The sequence below is a fragment of the Gadus morhua genome, chromosome 6 (genome assembly GCF_902167405.1).
Source record: "Gadus morhua chromosome 6, gadMor3.0, whole genome shotgun sequence".
NCBI classification, from domain to species: Eukaryota; Metazoa; Chordata; class Actinopteri; order Gadiformes; family Gadidae; genus Gadus; species Gadus morhua.
This window is the reverse complement of record NC_044053.1, coordinates 7,463,945-7,482,717: the sequence shown is the minus strand read 5'-3', so window position 1 is coordinate 7,482,717 and position 18,773 is coordinate 7,463,945. Positions and strand designations below refer to the sequence as shown.

General features: G+C 44.1%; 2 protein-coding genes across 4 annotated transcripts in view; one reads left to right on the top strand and one right to left on the bottom strand.

Annotated features, from left to right (window-relative positions):
- Positions 1–479: 479 nt before the first annotated feature.
- LOC115546066 (alpha-(1,3)-fucosyltransferase 7) lies at positions 480–3,347 on the bottom strand. Its single transcript, XM_030359710.1, has 2 exons — positions 2,870–3,347; positions 480–2,147 (listed from the first exon to the last, which is right to left on the bottom strand). Exon 2 carries the CDS (start codon positions 1,855–1,857, stop codon positions 940–942), a length of 918 nt encoding a protein of 305 aa, XP_030215570.1. The 5' UTR covers positions 1,858–2,147; positions 2,870–3,347; the 3' UTR covers positions 480–939.
- A 1,055-nt stretch (positions 3,348–4,402) lies between these two features.
- Positions 4,403–18,773, top strand: part of abca2 (ATP-binding cassette, sub-family A (ABC1), member 2) — a 57,952-nt gene continuing 43,581 nt past the window's right edge. Inside the window, exons 1-3 of one of the 3 annotated variants that reach the window (XM_030359644.1) lie at positions 4,403–4,840; positions 17,871–17,964; positions 18,748–18,750. In XM_030359644.1, the coding sequence (XP_030215504.1) occupies positions 4,775–4,840; positions 17,871–17,964; positions 18,748–18,750 (163 nt within the window). In that variant the 5' untranslated portion in view covers positions 4,403–4,774. The remainder of the gene's footprint in view (positions 4,841–17,870; positions 17,965–18,747; positions 18,751–18,773) is intronic. The other 2 variants (XM_030359642.1, XM_030359643.1) reach the window with 2 other exon arrangements.

Sequence of the window (18,773 nt, the reverse complement as noted above, 5' to 3'; positions counted from 1 at the left end):
TAATACCCAGTTATGTTTTATTATTTATATTTTATTTTAACACCCTATTTTCCATTTGAATGGTTGGGGATTCATAGCTAGTACATTGCTACATCACATCACATCCGGACGTATAGGAATGTTATTGCTAGTAATTGTGATTGTTCAGTAATTAGTAATTCAGTAATTGGTTTAGCAATTAAAAAATGTAAAAAGATTTTTTGATTAATTACTAAACCAATTACAATTACAATTGTAAATGTGATTGGTTTAGTAATTAATGACAGTTAGGGAATCCCACGATAATGGCCATTTGGCCCTATGTAGGCCTATTTGTAACTTGCAAGAATAATTTGCCTGCTACCTTTATCTCGGGTATGTACTGGATTTTCCTCATATGGTGAGAATACAGAAAGTCATTAGAAAACCAACCTTTCCCAAAAAAAGTTTTTGTCTTAGGCCTGAATGGAAAAAGAATAATGATTCATATAAACTCTGAAAACAGTCATTCAAGTAACTTTATTGTTTCGCTGCAAAGATTACCCAGTAACAAAATATGTGCATCATTTCCTGCTCGTAATAGAAATATAAAAACACGAAGCCGTTAAAATAATCCTAAAAAAAATGTTCTGTTTTGCCTTTTGGAAAGGGAGAGAAGAAAGCTTTATCGAGCTAACAAGTGTGATCGCATTGTGACCACAAGTCGAATGCGTTCAGGGACTGATGCCGAGCAGTCAGTTTCTGTTGCATTTTGCATCTCCTTTCATCGTGTAACTTCCACTACTTAAACGCCAAGAGCCAGCACGTCGCTATTAATAGAAAAACCTAAAGCACGACCTGAAAGGGTGCTAATCTTATTACGTTCCCGCTGCAACACAACCCCCGGCGCTTCCACTGCTAGTATCTTTGACTCATCACTGGCATGTGGGTTGAATGAGTCAGGCTCCAACCACCGTGTTCTCAGGAACCAGTCGAGCGTGGCACGTGCCTCCCCAACGGCCCACCCAGCCAGGCGTCCAGGTGGTGGTACACCTTGTGCCGGGGCAGTCCCGGGTAGCGCACGCAGATCTGACACAGCCGCTCTCGCCAGTCGCCGTACGTCTTCACCTCCTGCGTCCGCCGCCAGCCGAAGTACTTGCCGTACTCCTCGCCGTCGGACGCCACCCTCCGCAGGTGGTCCGCCAGCGCCTCCACGCTGCCAAAGTCCTCCACGTGGATGAATGAGCCGCGCGGCGCCAGAGCCTCGTAGGTGGCCCTGCTGGGGCCCAGCACCACGGGCACGGCCCCGGCCCCCAGTCCGTTCCTCCACAGCTTCTCGCTGATGTAGTCGGTGGCGTTGGAGTTCTCCAGCGCCAGGTAGAAGTAGCAGCGGGCGATGGTGGGCAGCAGCCGGTCCTCCGCCAGGGGCTTCTGCACCCACCGGCCGTACACCTCCACGGGGACGCGCCGCCTCAGACGCCGGAAGACCTCCGCCCTGGCCTGGGTGGGCTTGTACCGGCTGACCACCCAGCTGGCCAGGCAGGAGCGGTTCCGGACGAGGGGGGCGGCCGCGGCAGCGTCGTCGTCGTCGTCGCCCCGGCGACCCCCCGCCGACCGGGGCACGGTCCGGCCGTAGGGGATGGGGACGTCGGCGTCGCGCCGGTAGCTCACGGTGAGGTTGAAGAGGCCGTTGAACGGTCTGAGGTCTCCGCTGTTGACCGGAGGTTCCAGCGACATCCAGGCCCACCGCTGGGAGGGCGGGCGGGGGAGGTGTAGGGGCAGGGAGCGGGAGGAGGAGGGGGGCGCCCAGCGGAGCTCGTGATGGTGGAAGACCACCACGTCGGCGGTGGCGAAGGCAGAGCGGTCGTCGCTGAGGAAGCAGCCGGTGATGTTGTACATCTGGCGGCAGGGGTCGCCCTCCAGGGAGTAGGAGCGTCCGAAGGGCCAGGTCCAGAGCAGAATGCTGAGGTTCAGGGGTCTCGGGGGTGGGGTTGGGGGTGGCGCTGGGGGCGGGGGGGGGCGCGGGCTGCAGGCAGGGGGAGCTGTGGAAGAGGCCCAGGTGGAGCAGGTAGGTGGAGATGCTGAGCAGGCAGAAGAGGGTCAGCAGCTTGGAGACGGAGGTGTGCATTTGGAAGGGGTTGGAGGGCCGCGGGGCCGGAGATACAGCGGAGAGGTGAGGAGTTTAAAGCCTGCAGGGACATTCAGGCTGGGTTAGAGAGGATATAAGACGTCTCCCACCACTGCAGCAAAAGAGGATGTGAAAATATGTCGTTTTTTCTTTATGTTACGCTTATAGTTGAAGGGTTACAGGAACAAAGGATATTGCAATTGCTGTGCAACTAAAGATGAATCAGCACTTATTTACAATAAGCTAAAATAACAGTTCAAGTTGAGGTTAAGTTGAATTGGAAATGCTTTTCTTCTTCGATTAGTTCTAGCTTGCAAACTGCATTTGCAGCCAATGATGCATGAGCAAAAGATGAAAAGAGACTGAGATGGAGGATTAATATAATCCAAAATATAATTAAGCAAGCTACACAATTAATATAAATATAATGGAACCATTTTCTATTCAATACAGATGTTACTTCTTAACACAGTCATGCAATATAAATTGGTCATCCCTGCCTTGTTTTATAGCTATAATAATGCCTTTAGATTTAGAATATACAAACTATAAATGTACAGGTATCAGCCAATATTTTAAAATGTCTTGAAATTGTTATCATTATTAATATAATTATTATTAGTTGCAATCAGGCAGATGTAAAAATGTATGCTTGACAAGAATAAGACTCACAGAAACTATATGCCATGCAAACTAGAAGATCCATCAATTTTCTCAGAAAATATTAGAGGTTCATCTTCAACCCTTGTTACAAGTTCAGGTAATAAAAACCTCCAATCTTACCTCTGTCCACAGGTGTTGGTGTGGCTAGCTCCACTGCGTATGGTTCTGAGAGCCTGTTTGGAGAAGGTTCCCATCTCTCTCTATCTCTCTCTCTCTCTCTCTCTCTCTCTGTCTCTCTCTCTCTCTCTCTCTCTCTTCTCTCTCTCTCTCTCTCTCTCTCTCTCTCTCTCTCTCTCTCCTCTCTCTCTCTCTCTCTCTCCTCTCTCTCTCTCTCTCTCTCTACACACTTTGAGATATCAAATTTGCCCCACGCTGGCCCCACCCTTTTCGCCCATATGCCCTGCTGGTTTCTTACACACACACACACCACACACGCACACACGCACACACGCACACACACACACACACACACACACACACACACACACACACACACACAAACTCACACAGACAGCCACACTTCTACCTGTAGGTAGGGCAGAGTAACATGTTGGTTGAGGGAGGAGGCTTCTGACTGTTTTCAGTGTGAACGTTTTATAAACCAATTTTTTTTTAAAACCACAAGATGGTCTTCCTTCCTGTTGCGATGGCAGAGGAAGGAGCCCCGGCCCTGCCCAAGATATGCCTACTAAAAACAACCACCTCGTCAACGGTTTGCTGTAAATCTCTTGCTTTTGCTTGATTTGTTGACGCAGAACTCCTTGTAATGCTTGGATAGCTGCTGCGCATCAAGAGGTTTCCAAGAAAAGCTTGAGTTTCTATTAGTGAAATGTGCTCATCTAACCAGAAATTTCCGGTTTCTTTTTTTAGATTGCAAAAACAAAAACAGAACAAACAAGCGTAAACAATTTTATATTGCATAGAATTGTATATAGCCTTTATATTTTTGAACATTCAACATTAGGTTATTATTAGTAAAAATCATAATTATGTTACTAACAACAATTATAGAAACATATTTGCAGTCCAAACTGTAAGTGTGTAGTTTGAGTTGTTAAGTTGTTTTTAATTGTGACCGTTCAAATTTCAGCAGGCAGAACAGTATACCCCATGTCCACTAGGTGGAAGCAGTAGCTTACTCTCACTACACTTCATGTTGCATGTGCTTATGCAGTTTACTTGGAATGCATAGGCTAGTGTGTTCATCGTTTTGCAGTAAATTGGCCGTTGTAGGTCGTCATAGAGTCATAGGCCTGGACTGAGGTTTATCAAAGTAGGCTACATGATTGTATTTAATAGATTATCAGATAAATGGCCCTGTGTCATCTATCCCATTTATCTTCCCCACGGTCAAATACAATTTATGTTGTCAACCATTTACAAAAAATGAAAATACATCCACACAGGAAGACAGAAATATTGGGGATTAATTATGGGTTATCTTTATTTATTTATTTTTGTGCCTAAACAATGCATTTAAAAGCATTTAGGGATTTAATTTTAAGGTACATTTATCATCCCTAAAATTTGATCTAACACTGTATTATAGTTTATTAAACCAAAGGCCAGCTTGCAGGACCTGTGAGGTCAATAAGTGGGTCTCCTCCCACATTTCAAGCCCGATATTCTCCTCCGTGTGCTCGAGTCCCACCGCGTCCTGCGTGGACCTGAACAGCTCCTGAGGATTACGCCTCGGTTCATCTCCGAGCAGGATGACAGAGCACACACACCGTGCGGACAGCTGGCGGCAGGGCTTGGCATTAAACCGGCGACGCTACCGCGAGTCAGTCGCAAAAAACACTCGTCATCCCATCCCCCGAGTCCAGAATCCGGCAGAACCACAACAATAAAAAAAACTGAGACCTGCGAGACGGTCGACACGAGTGGGCGGGAGCTGCGATTTTATAACCTGACGTGACGCCGGGATGCCACCGGAGAAGGATTTCTTACGTTTTATTTCAACCTCGGGCGCAGGCCGTCGGTATCGTATCCATAAATAGGACGCTGAGACACCGAGTCACGAACATGGGGTTCCTCCACCAGCTCCATCTCCTCCTCTGGAAGAACATCTCCTTGAAACGGAGAGGTCCGGTAGGTGAAGAACCCCATGCATGTCCCGTGTGAAATGAGGGTTAGGATAGGGGGATAGGTGTGTGTGTGTGTGTGGTGTGTGTGTGTGTGTGTGTGTGTGTGTGTGTGTGTGTGTGTGTGTGTGTGTGTGTGTGTGTGTGTGTGTGTGTGTGTGTGTGTGTGTGTGTGTGTGCGTGTGTTTTGTTTGGGGATGACTGCTCCCATGGTCGGGACAACAACACACCAGCTGGCGGACGGGCGTGTTTTTTTAGGTTTTTTTAAAGGTCCGTGTAACATTTGGGACTGCTGCATTGCCTACAGGTTGCAGTGCGTTATTTCACCAGATGCACATACTTAACAAAGCACATGCTGTGCTGTTTGATTGAGATGACAGAGCTCAAATAACGTCCACAAATGGGGATTTTATAAGATGTTGGCGCGGGCACCCGACTTTGTGCGTTCACCTCGTCAAACAGGTTGCTGTTGTGTGTGTGATCATCACGAGCAACTTCTGCAGCCTAACCATCCGTTGTTAAGGTCATCTTCATCTATCTATCTTGAACCAAGATGAGCTCATAAATTGGCAAGCTGTGGTGGTCGCACAAATCCGTTGTGGGCTGTGCCCACAAGTGTCGGAGCTGATTCATGGTGATATGATATCCATTGTTGGAGCTGTCAATATAAAGAACACACGATAACGACTTGAAAGGATTTCTGGAAGTCCAAAAGTTATAGGTCTTCTCAGTCCTTGGTAAACGGAGATCGGAATGGCTTATGATTTACAATATCTTCAAAATTACCTGAAGGGCCAATGACCCCAACTAGGTTCACCAGTGTCAAGAAACCCCAACAGGTGTATGATTCATATATTTTCTTAGTGTCATATTTTGTCTTACTAACATACCTTAATTGACAGCAGGGCGGCTGTGAGTTTATGATCTAGTCCCCAATGCAGAGAAACCAGAACAATACTTATTGTAGCTTACCATAATATGCATAAATGTCATATTTTATCCAATTCCATAGCATCCCAGTGAGTACTTCTGTCAATACATCACAACTCAGTTATAACACCACATTATCCATGCTCATTGTTGATAATTATGGTATCAGCAATTGGATGGTATGGGAAATACATTTGCATATTTGTGGTGGGAGAAGTTGTCATTTGCTAATCTCAAAAGCAAAACCGAGAAAACGGTACGGAAGTACAACTTTTCGACTAAACTCTGTTGAGAATGTTCTTTCAGTTGTTAAGCAAATCTTATTTGGAATGCAGTGTAGTATCTCAATGTTTTCGCTTTGCTATTATAGGCCTATGCACTCAAGTCCAAACAGTTCTCTTGTACTTTTCATGCCAGAAGCTTGGGTCACAACCAGCTGAATGAACAGTTGCATGTGGTGCATGTGGTTTCTCACCCAACATAGAGATGCAGGGAGGTAGAGACGCAGGGAGGTAGAGACGCAGGGAGGTAGAGACTCAGGGAGTTGGAAACCCAACGAGGTAGAGGCCCAATGACATCCAACACACACACACACACACACACACACACACACACACACACACACACACACACACACACACACACACACACACACACACACACACACACACACACACACACACACACACACACACGCTCTTCATAAACATAAACCCAAGAACAAACAGTCTGTTATATTGGCTTAGCTTGTGTGCATCACGTTATACCATAGCTCTTAACCCGGCTAGTAGAAATCTAGATTTAATACTAATTAAAAACTGTTATATGTATTTTCATTTTAAGATTCAATGTGAAAGAGTGTGTGTGTGTGTGTGTGTGTGTGTGTGTGTGTGTGTGTGTGTGTGTGTGTGTGTGTGTGTGTGTGTGTGTGTGTGTGTGTGTGTGTGTGTGTGTGTGCGTGCGTGCGCGTGTGCGACTACCAAGGGTATTTTTAACCTGCGTTCTTCTTTCTTTAAGCTCCACTATAAGTGCTAGGATGGCTGGTATAAATAGCAACAGTCTGTATTCAGGTCCATCTCTGTTGGGGTGGGGGGGGGGGGGGGGTAAACTGCTGAGTCAGTCATGGTCTGTGCCAGCCTCAGCACCTACCAGCCCCCACCTCGGATGAAGATGATCAGATGAAGACTTTTGAGTGAATATCTGATCTTGCTTATCTGATGAATTTATTATTATTATTATTATATACATCCCTGAGCGAGATGTATAAGCCATACCGGCTTCTGAAATCACAGTGCGTCGCTTTGGATAACAGCAGTAAATATATATGGTAAATTCCCACTTTGCAAATAGCATTACTCTTATTCAAAGCCCTTTATTTGGTTTTGTTGGGTTCTATGCAGGCTTGTTGTTTAGTCAGAGAGTCATTTGAATCTGTGTGGGCTGATCATTAATTTAACAGGTACGCCTTTGTTTCATACTTCCTGGAAGGAGGAGACAGTTATGGAAAGAGGGAGGGAGTGAAAGGAGAAAGGATTCTATTTTGCATGTGTGGTTCAACTCCAACACTGTTCCTGGCATAAATATCAAACTGTTGAGTGTCTGTTGAAGATTATCCCATCATGATGTCACTCAGTAGCCTCGTTTGGCTCCGTCCTCTGTCCACTCCCCACTCTCTACCGCCCTCACCTGATGCCTGCTCTGTTTTAACAGGCACATTTGGCTGGTCACAGGAATCATTTGGCTGGTCATGTTGTGTCCCAGGTGTCTTATTCCCCATCAATGGCAAACGGTTCACTGCTTTCACCTGAAAAGAACAGCAAGCAGCTGTTGAGTGCATGAGTGCAAACAAGTAACCTAGATACATGAAATAGTAAGGATGTAGGCCGAAAAGACAAAAATGAAAAAAATAATCAATAAAGGTATTCAATCTACACAGTGCTGGCGGATATGTCACTGTTTATATGGGTCGGGAGATGCTATTTATGCCCTCATGCTTTAGTTGTAACATTTATTTTTAGATATTGTATTATTTTGGGGTTTCCTTTGTTTGTTTTTCTTGGTGCTTTTTTGCACCAATAGTGTAGTATAAATAACATTGGATAGATTTATTGATTGGAAACTAAACAGTCCCATCACTTCTCTTTTTATAGGTTCCCATCCCAACCCGCACAAGGCAGTGTTAGCCTACATATCCTGCCGTGTTTGGCTACTAGCACCTGAAGAAAGTGAGCTGTCCCATTGTCACAAGACTATAGCCCCGCAAAGGCTACAGAGCAGCGTGGCAGCAGAACAGCTGCTCGTCTAACCCAGTTAGCTGTTACCTTCAGCCAGGCCTTGCCATTGGCTTACACTGGTAAAAAAAAAAAAAACACTGCCTGGTATCTATGACGACGAGGGCTAGAAGAGGAGAGCGTTGAAGAGAAAGAGTGGGTCAGGGAGAACTGACAGGGTGGGGAGGGCGATGGGACAAGGGAGGGCAGGGAGGCCAAATGAGGAAAAGGCAGAATTAACTGGAGGGCCAAGAGGCATATATCCTATATGTTTTATCAGGGAGAGAAATGTGATGAATAAAAGATTTTCAGGAAGATTTGACAGAAGTAGAGAGGGAGCCAGGAATTGAAAGGGGTGAAGGGACTCAGTAGAATATAAATGAGTAAGTAGCAGGGTTAAATGAAATGCAATAAATGCATCATGGAAATTTGCAAGGTGGAGGGTTGCAAAGGAATGGCTGGATGAGAGGAGCAGCGGTCAGCGTACTTCAAAAGAAGTCCCTCTTACTTCGGCTGGCCGAGACTGCAGAAGTCTGTTGCAGAAAAACTTGTTTTATAGTCAATGTGTTTTCGTATGGTCACTGAACTTTCCATTAGTTAAGATCACTGGGGTCTCCATGGAGTAGGGGAAATAAGATTAAAATAAATCCTGCCTGACTAAGCACACACAGAATGTTCGCATTGCCATAATCTGTGGAGATTTCGGGAAGTAACAGAAGCTTGGTGGAGCAGGAAGTGGTGTAAAAAAAGGTTTCGCGAGGTATGCATTGTTTGTTCTCTCCACAATCACGTCACCGCCCCTTTTATGTATTCTGAGCGCTCAGTCGGACAAAGGAGAGGTGACGGGGACAGCGAGTATATTCCGAGAAGGGTGACCCAGCACACACCAGGAGAGAGACAAAGACATGCATCTTGAGCAGAAGTTTAACTGACGGCTGAATGAATTATAAATGTCACCTGCGATGTCTAATAGAGTAGCCTGGCCAGTAGCGAGCTCTAAGTACTAAGACAGCGTGTTCGACAGCAGACCCGGCAGGGCATTTTGTATACGGATGTGGTGGAAACCCGAGCCATTAGACGTTCAGTGGTGTCGAGGGCAGTGCTGCGCTTTACTAACCTTGAGATAACAGACGGCTAATTCACAATGTTGTGCAGGTTTAGGCTGACCCTGTTAGCAAAGAAGCTAATCACTGCTACAACATGAAGCAGACTCTGAACTAATCTATATGTTCATACCCAACAAAATGTATAGCATCCGTTGCAGTCTAAATTAATCATGAACATTTCTATAATTCGATATGTTTGAAATACTGTTTTTGGGGAAATAAATGTCAATATCAGAAAGGATGGTTTATGATGAGTTATTAATAATTTAAGGTGCTAATAATTCTGAACAGGAGTCTGAACAAGATTACTAGTTCGAACCCCGGCTCCCCCTAGCTAGAGCGCTGAGGTGTCCCTACACCTACCCCTAACCGCCCCTGATGAGATAGATGTCACTTTGAATGGTTGACTCCGCCCTCGGTGTGTGAATGCTTTAGGTAAAAGCAAAATGTAAGTAATTATCAGGATTCTTTTCTTCCACAACTACAGTTTATTTGCCAACAGTTGATTCGCATAAACAACGTTCTGTTCTGTGCGGTCAAGTTCATCAATGGGAGAGATCGACAAACCGGTAGTAGAACCTGAACACTAACTTTATATCCATACGTTAAACCAAGCAAAAGATACATTCAATCAATAATCAATATTCTAAGCAGCTGGTCTATGCCTTTCAATCCGTCCTGCATATGACTTGAGAAGTAACCTATTCATCATCCATGCTAGATTTTGAGGAAGACAAAATGTTTTCTTTTTTAAACACCTGTATTTACATTTGAAGTAATCCTTTTCCAAAATAACTTGAATGCATCATTTGGGATTCGGCCACAACATTTTAAACAATGTATTCATGATCATCAGTAAATTCAAGAACTGGTTTGAAAGTTACAAATCATAATGTTTCAGGTTAGCCTTGCATGCACAATGAACTACACTATAACTTTAAACTGGCTGAAAAGCCTTTTTTAGTATTAATTATGACTTATGCACCTACACATACATTACCTTACTGTGTGTAAACTGTTGAGTATTATACGCTCTCCTGAACACTTGTGCGTGAGTTCACGGCCCTAAACGAGTACATTTTATTTCAAGCAAAAATAACAACATTTCAGGATTTACAATATTTAGCGAACCATATCAGACAAACAATTTCACCAACGAAAAGTTGAACCAATACCATTTTCAGACGCCCTCACGAGAGAGAAAGGCTTTCAGAAACGTCCAGAGGGGGGATGGGAAGGACAGACAACAGTGAAATATTGAGATGCCCACATGCTGACTTGCAACATTTGGCATGAGGTAAATCATTTAAAATGAGCAACAAGCAAATAAAAGGTTAATTAATAACCCTGATGTGAGATGTAGCACGATTTGTTGACCAATTCAGTTATCCCAGCAGGTTGGAGCAGTTTGCTGTGTGTTCTTCTGATTAAATAATGATTGACAATGAAGTTCTGCAGGACCGTCCTCTCTGCCTTAGGGTCTGACTAGAGCGGACCCGAAGGCACTGTCTGCCGACCGCAAAACGGTCATTAATCATAATGAGCTCCTCATTATCCTCTACATCCTCATCTCCTCTCTCATGGGTAGTAATCAGCCCTATTCCATCCTGTCTCGTCTTCTTCCTTTCCTCCTTATTTCTCCTTTTATCTTCTTCTTTTCATATATTCTACTTTAAAACATTCTGATGAATCCACCCTGATAACAAAAAGCACATTATTAGTGTCTGTGTGTGTGTGTGTGTGTGTGTGTGTGTGTGTGTGTGTGTGTGTGTGTGTGTGTGTCTGTGTGTCTGTGTGTGTGTGTGTGTGTGTTGAAGGACAAACAATATGCGATCCTTAATTTTGAGAGAGAGAGAGAGATAGAGGGAGAGAGAGAGAGGTCCCTGCTCTCCCTCATCCATCACTACCAGTGGCTCCTTTTGACATGTCCATCTGCCCCAATAAAAACAGTCGAAAGTGTGTGTGTGTGTGTGTAGGTGTGTGTGTGTGTGAGTGTGTGTGTGTGTGTGATATGCCGGTAATGCGTGGCCACACACACATTTCAGAGTAGTTAATAGAAAAGTTGACGCTGTTATAAATATCCATCTGTGCAAGGACAGTCGTCCTCGACAATAATGGTTGCCTGGCAACAAGCGCTAACAAAGCTTTCCCACTTCGGTCGAGCGTGCAACAGTGATGGTGAAATATTCCGGGGGTTTTGTGTTCCGTGCATATAAGCGGCGCGGAGGCCAGAAGCCGTAAGCGGTAGCATCAATCTGGACTCTGTGGGTCCGTTACAATGGAATAGGTACCCGAGCTGCGCCTCAGATACTGTACTATACAGCAGGCCGTCGGCAAAGATTCTGTTATACCCCTGTATTCCTCTCCAACTGCTTTTCGAATGAGTGATATTAAAAGGCTTTCTTCCAAATAATAGGAATGTTTATTAAATTTACCTTATTAGGGATTACATGTCATTTAGTAGACTTACAGTGAATTCTCACAAGATCCCATGTCTTTAAGGGGCATGTAGAGATTAGGGACTGTTGCTCGGAGATGCCTACTGGTAGACCGTTGATAGGCCTTCAAACTCACAACCTTTCGGCTTGGAGTCGAACACCTGTTTCTTTGTTGGTGTTTTACTGTTCTCTCTCTACCTCCTCTTGCATACCTTTTATCCCTCTTTCAGTCTATCTCAACCATTCTCCCCCTTTCTCTCTCTAACTCCTGTCTCTATCTCAGACTTTCTTTTCGTAGCTTCCTCTGTAACCCCCTCTCTCCCTCTCCCTCTCTCTGCCACTCTCACCTTTTCATTACAAAGAGAGGGAAGTGACTGTACTCGGGGAGGTCAAGAAACTAAACTATTTAGCGATGGAGAGTGAAGGAGATAGGCGGTGAGCACCTAAACCTGTCACATCATTTATATATTAAGGTGTTGCCCTAGATACAAGCGACAAAGTGGAACAGACTGCATTTTAGAGTGGTCATTGGGAGTTAAAAATAAAATAAAAAATAAAAAATGTACAAAGTCATGTTGTTTTTCATGCACACTGTGGAAACCCAATTAGTGGTTACGAACAGTTATGGAAGTCTGGCTGCCAAGCTTAGACTTTCTTTGACTCACAATGTGTGTCTGTCTGTCTGTCTGTGTGTGTGTGTGTGTGTCTGTCTGTGTGTGTGTGTGTGTGTCTGTCTGTCTGTCTGTCTGTCTGTCTGTCTGTCTGTCTGTCTGTCTGTCTGTCTGTCTGTCTGTCTGTCTGTCTGTCTGTCTGTCTGTCTGTCTGTCTGTCTGTCTGTCTGTTAACGCACACGTGCGCCATTCCCGAATTGCCAGGTCAACGTAGGTAGACAGCCGATGATGTCACCAATCTACCACAGGGTCAACAACAATAACAACAACACCTTGTTTCTGTGTGTGTGTGTGTATCCAAAAATACACAATGGCCCGTTTCCCACTGCCTCATGCTGGCTTCCATTGACAGGGAATGCTTACAGTCCAAAAAAAGCACGCTCATTAATTAAGTTATTTACAGTCTGACCCTTAAAATAGCATCTGTTCTCCTTTAGCACCCACATAGACATCCCCCCCCCCCCACCCCCACACCCAGGTTTGTGTAGCACACATCTAGCCTACATTTACATACTGCAGCAGAAGCCTAATCTTGAGGCATGCAGGCTTGGATACTTCAAGGCCCCAACAGGTTGTTCTATAAATAGCCGCTCCTTTTCGCTGATGCGGGTATTAGCGGAAATCTGTCGGCTGTAAAATTAGGGCTCTGCCATAATACGAAAATATCAGTCTTAGCGATTCAGCTGGAAATTTTGAAAAGCAAGTGGTTCGGCCGTTCAACCGTTGATTCTGAAAACAAACATGACACGCATTAGATGCATTATGGGTTGGCTTGCATCATTTCGTAGTAAAGATAAGATGTGTGTTGAGTCATCCAAATTTTGGAATTTAGTGTTGTGATTGCACTAGGATGGTGGTAACACTAGCACGACAATAGCACTAGCAGGCTATTAGCACTAGCATTGTGACAGCTCTAGCATGTTGGCATAACTAGAATCGTTTTTTAGCTATTGTGTGGAGGTAGTTTGAGCATGGTGTTAGCATTAGCACAACTGCAGTTAATGTCCCAGATTCAAAGTGTACTGCACACACACGCCACACACACCAGCTAACCATAACGCGCTATGCGGCATGATGTCGACTCCGCATTAGGTACCAGGGGTGTGTGTGTGTGTGTGTGTGTGTGTGTGTGTGTGTGTGTGTGTGTGTGTGTGTGTGTGTGTGTGTGTGTGTGTGTGTGTGTGTGTGCATATGTGTCTATCTGTGTGTGTCTCTTTAATGACTCCTCCGGCAAGGTTTTATACACACACACGCGCACACTTGAAAACACACACATACACACACACGTACACACACTTACACACACACGTACACACGTACACACACGCACGCACGCACGCACGCACGCACGCACGCACGCACGCACGCACACGCACACGCACACACACACACACACACACACCCCTTTGTAAGCAAATGCATGTTTACACAATAATACAGGTAAGTATTCATATCTGGCCTATGTGTTATGTGGTTAGTTATTAATGTGTCGTTTACACATGTTATCTTGCACTCTTCCTCTCTCAGTGCATGCACAGGTGATCTTTTGCTGAATCCTTTCTCTGGAGATGTTGCTGATAATTAAACTGCTAATGAGTAGCAAGTCAATCATCAATAATATATCAGCTTCACAGGTCGCTAGCTACAGGTCCTTTTTATTTCGCTTATGCCAAAGGAGCCTTTTTAATTAATAAAATGTCACAACAATACCGGAAAAATAAATACAAAAAAATACAAAAAAATCTAACGGCAATTATTCCCATTTACACGGCATTGGCAAGATAAAAGCGAAACTAACAATATTATCAATAAAAGGGAATTCAAGTATTCATTTCTCAAAAGATATCAACAAATCCTTTTAATACCAGCAGTTTGCACTTTTCATGTGTTATTCTTATTTTACGATTTATCTTTGTGGCTATCTTAAATCTGTATATTGTATCTATATATTTGACTTATCCAAAACAACCTGTTAGCACACCTGTTGCTAAGGTCCAAGCAATCTGTCCCCATGCCAACTTCCTGTACTACCAGGAAGCAGGGATTTTTGTGTCTCGGTGTGAATGTGGTTTAAAGGCTTCGAAACGCCATCATTGTATTATAATCCAATTTGTTTTGCCAACGTCCAGTTCAGAAAACAACAGGAAATTCATGTTGCGTTGTCATTTTCTTTCTCTCCAAGTTTTGAAGCTATTCATGGTAATGATGATCATTATATTAATATAAATCAAAACAATGCTACATAATATATTATAAATATATATATATATTTATAATACTAGTATTTATGCTACAGCCTCTAGCAGAGAGCTTGGTATTCCAGGTATACTGTGGGCGCCTGAGGACTGACGAACAAGTCACCGTATCTCTCCCATCTTCACAGAGTAACTGCATTGTGTGTGGATACGTCCCTGGTCCGACTTCACTCCAGAGCACCCTGCCCCACATGTGGTTGCCAAGCAGCCTTATCGAGCTGTCCAAATAAAATGCAATGCCCTGCTGAAGCTAAACAATGCCCATCCGTGTGTTTGTCACCTTCGCAACAGAATAGGTGTGCCAGCGTAGTTAATGATTAACATGCCGTGGCATGATGATTATCAGTAAACCATAGCTCCACCACAGGTGTGTGAATGTAATGCCGGCGAAACGTTGGGGAGGGAGCAGAGAGGGAGGCTCGGGGGGGGGTACTTTGTTTGGTTGTTTGATTATTTTCAAAATCAATCCCTCTTCCGCTCTTTTCTGCTCTCTCTCTCTTTACAATTCTCAAATCGTACCTCCAGCAGCAGCTTTGAGCACACAGTCCAGCGATGTGTCGGCTGTGTCGCTTTAATGATGACCAAGTGCTGACAGCACAGGCTAGCATCTGGTGAACGAGGTGGGTTTATGTAATACCAGCACCGCTAGCCCACTAAACCACGCTCCCTTAAAACGTCTGTTGGCTTGAGTCTTTGCCAGGTAATTCTCTCTGTGCGGCTAAATTCAACAACATTTTGTAAAACACCCCCCCGCTGTTTCCGCCCGCCTGTGTTTTTCTTTTTAGTTTTCTTATTTATTCAACCTTTTATATATCCAGGTAGAACACCGAATCAAAATTGAATTTCGTTAAACCACAATGCCCGCAGGCCTAATGAAGTGTCCTCAAGGATTCATAACCACGGTGGATGGCTGTGGAAATTGTATTCCTTAATTAAAATTCACTTCACCACAGGAAGTTAGTCATGAGAGCTGGGAATAAACCACTTCCTATGATCATAATATCCACTCATCTGAGAAACAGGTTGACACCGGTGATTAGTACACGTTGATAGACATTTACAATGATTTCAGATTCCGATTACTTTGTTTATCCTGGGGGAAATTCAGTCCGTTTCCATTGTTCAGCTCAAGATAATAGACAGGAGAATACATTGAAGTAAAGAAATAGATAAGCACAGTCCTGTATGGCATTGAAACAATAACACAAATACTGTTGTTGTTCAGTGTGTTTTATGCATCATCATTGGAGGTTTACAAGTAAATAAAAAGCGTTGAATTCAATTTTGACATATGATGCTTGTTGGTACACATTAATTCCTTATGCATGTCCTGAGTGACATGCTGTAGGTCTATTTGACGAATGTGTTTTGGTGTGGGTGAGGGGTGTTGTGGTGTTTGGAGGAGTGATCGTAGCGCGGCAAACAAGCAGCCATTGGTCTCGGATGTCGCAGAAATGAGTCATGATTGATGAATAATCATAAACTGACATTTTCTGACATTGTCGTGTCTTTAGGGAGTTTCTTGCTTTTTAAATTATTGTGACGTGTCAAATTGTGTGTGTGTGTGTGTGTGTGTGTGTGTGTGTGTGTGTGTGTGTGTGTGTGTGTGTGTGTGTGTGTGTGTGTGTCTCATGCAAGCACCATTCATGGGATGGATGGTCTCAAATGCTCGATTTGTCTGCTAAAATGTGTGTGTATGATTGTGTGCGAGTGTTGTTGTCAATTGGTACAACATAAAGTCATGGTTTCTGTATGGTGCTTCTGTCATCGTAGACAGGAGGAGGTGGGCAGGGGGGGGAGGGTCTTTGTGTATTGTCAGCGCTGTCAGTTTGAGAAAGGGTCCGTTTGTCCGTCAGGCCTCATGCCCTTGGGTGAGGGGGGATGGTGTGAGGGCAGAGACTCAGTTTACAGCACTCTTTGTGTACTATCCTGCTGTCTCTTCCATCTCTTTATCTCCCATATGCCTCTCTCTCGTCTCCCTGTCCATGTGTATCTCTTTCTCTCTCATGTCTCTCTCCGCCATTGGTCTGTCCCTATTTTCTCTGTGTATATGTATCTACTCTATTATTCTCACTTATTCTTTTGGAATTAAGTTTTATAAAAGTTGCTTAAAGAGCCTGATGCTGATGAGTCCATTGTGAGGGATAATTAGTTTTTCATGCTGAAATGTTCTCTTTTAAAGAAAAATTGGTCCATGATATTTAGCCACTAGTGACTTGCTTTGTTTAAGTGCTAATTAAACTGTCAATAAAATGAAAGTCCATGAGGTTTTACACTTTTCACACTCTTCTCGTTTATTATCTTTTCTTTGCCGTTACTCTCCTCTTATCTCTCCTCTCTTCTATTCTCTTCTGTTCTCTCTAAGTAATTTGCTGACCATCCATTTTATTGATTGGCTAATTGAGTACTTACTGAGAATAAGTTTCATGGATTGTGTGCGCGCGCATGTGTTGTGTGTTAAGCTCATTTGATTATTTTACTTGCAAATTTTGACCGCAAAAAGGATCCGAGTGTGAGTGAATGAAGCGTGATGCTGGGTCATAGGTCGTTGGTCGCTGAATGCTTGAATTCATGAGAGTTCTTGATATCGATCCACTTTGGATGGCGACCGATGGTTGAACCTGTAAACACAAGATTAACATTTATTTATTCACTTTTCTTGGCAGGCAAAGCGTGAGGAAGATACTGCATGTTTAGCACAATGGACCGGTTTAACTGATCAATACATTGAACAGATCAATACTTGGACTCCTATGTTCTGTTGAACAGGCAGGGGTCTTGTACTGTGTTTGCTATACCTTACTGTCTATACTGTATACTGTCTTTGTATATACACTTATAGATCATGTTGCTTTTTTCCATGTATCATACTGTTTACCATGTACCGTATATAAAGTACTCTATTTGCAAGTCAAATCAGTACTAGCTTCATTGTCCACCATTAAGATCACACGATTGTAGTCGCTTATCCAAAGAAATGTAGAGCTTAACACATTTCAGGTACATTATCATTACATCAACATTGAGGAGTAGTGTATCTTGATCAAGAAGGCCTACAGGCAGACTGTGACAACGGGGGATCGTGGCATGGAACCCAGGCCCCTCCAAGTTGAGCTCCAGTACAGGCTTAGTACCTGGGCAGGTTGACTGAAATGGACAACGCAGACTAACTATTGTCGCATTTTGTTTTTCCCATCTTTCTCACCTGGCAAACCTCCATCCCTCCCTCCCTCCCTTCACCCTGCCTTTCTCGTTTACTTTCACATTTGCACCCTTCTTTCATCCACCCTTACCTCCTTTCCTCCCTCCCTCCCTCCCTCCCTCCCTCCCTCCCTCCCTCCCTCCCTCCCTCCCTCCCTCACTCCAGTGGGTGCTGGCATTTGAGATCTTCATCCCGTTGGTCCTCTTCTTCATCCTGCTGGGCCTGAGGCAGAAGAAACCCGCCATCCCTGTCAAGGAAGGTAGGTGGTCCTGACCGAAAATAAATAACCACACCCAAAGAATTAAAATGCCCCCCAGCAAAGACCCTCCTCTCAGTGTCTCCACCGGGACAGCCCCTCAGCTCCACCGGAGATGTCAGCGTAGTGTGGAGCTGTCCATTCGCCGGGGAATGGCCTGGATAATGTTCAACTGATGCTTCTCCAAGAGACCGGCTTCGTCCAAACTAAAGAAAGCTTAAATTCTCGATCGCAAAAGCTGCAGCGTCAACCCACGGCACATTCTCATCAACGATTGATTTTCTGGCGTTGTGAAATCAAATGTAATTAAATCAAATATAAATGAGTTTAAATGCAAGTTGAAGCGACTTGCTCCAGCGCTCCAGCCTGTATGGGCCTTCCAGTACTGGGAGAGGTTGGCTCCTCACGCTCCGCTTCCACGGTACACAGATTTGTGGCTTTGCTAATCGACAGGCGTCACGTTTTTCATTTGTGGTTATTATTTTTTTTTGTTTGCTTGTCATTGTGGTCTGGGCTAAGGTGTGTCCTTGGTTGCCTTTATTTGTCATGCGTAGTCCTGAGCTGATGTCTCTATTGAACCATTGTATTATTGTTGCTGCCTGCTCCTAATGTTCTTTCATTTTTGCATTGAATTGCATCCAATTTATTTTGAAACATTTCTTCTCTGAATTTGTTCTCTCCCAAACTCTTTGTCTTTCTCCCTGCTGATGTCCTTCTCATGTCTCCACTCTTGGCCTGCTTTGGTCTGTGCATGATGCATGTTTCTCTGTTTCTTGGATACAACAGTGTGTAAGTTTGCCAAATTACTTTTG

Excerpts from the sequence above, each read along its gene's own strand:
- LOC115546066 (XM_030359710.1), bottom strand. The coding sequence starts at position 1,857 with ATGTACAACATCACCGGCTGCTTCCTCAGCGACGACCGCTCTGCCTTC.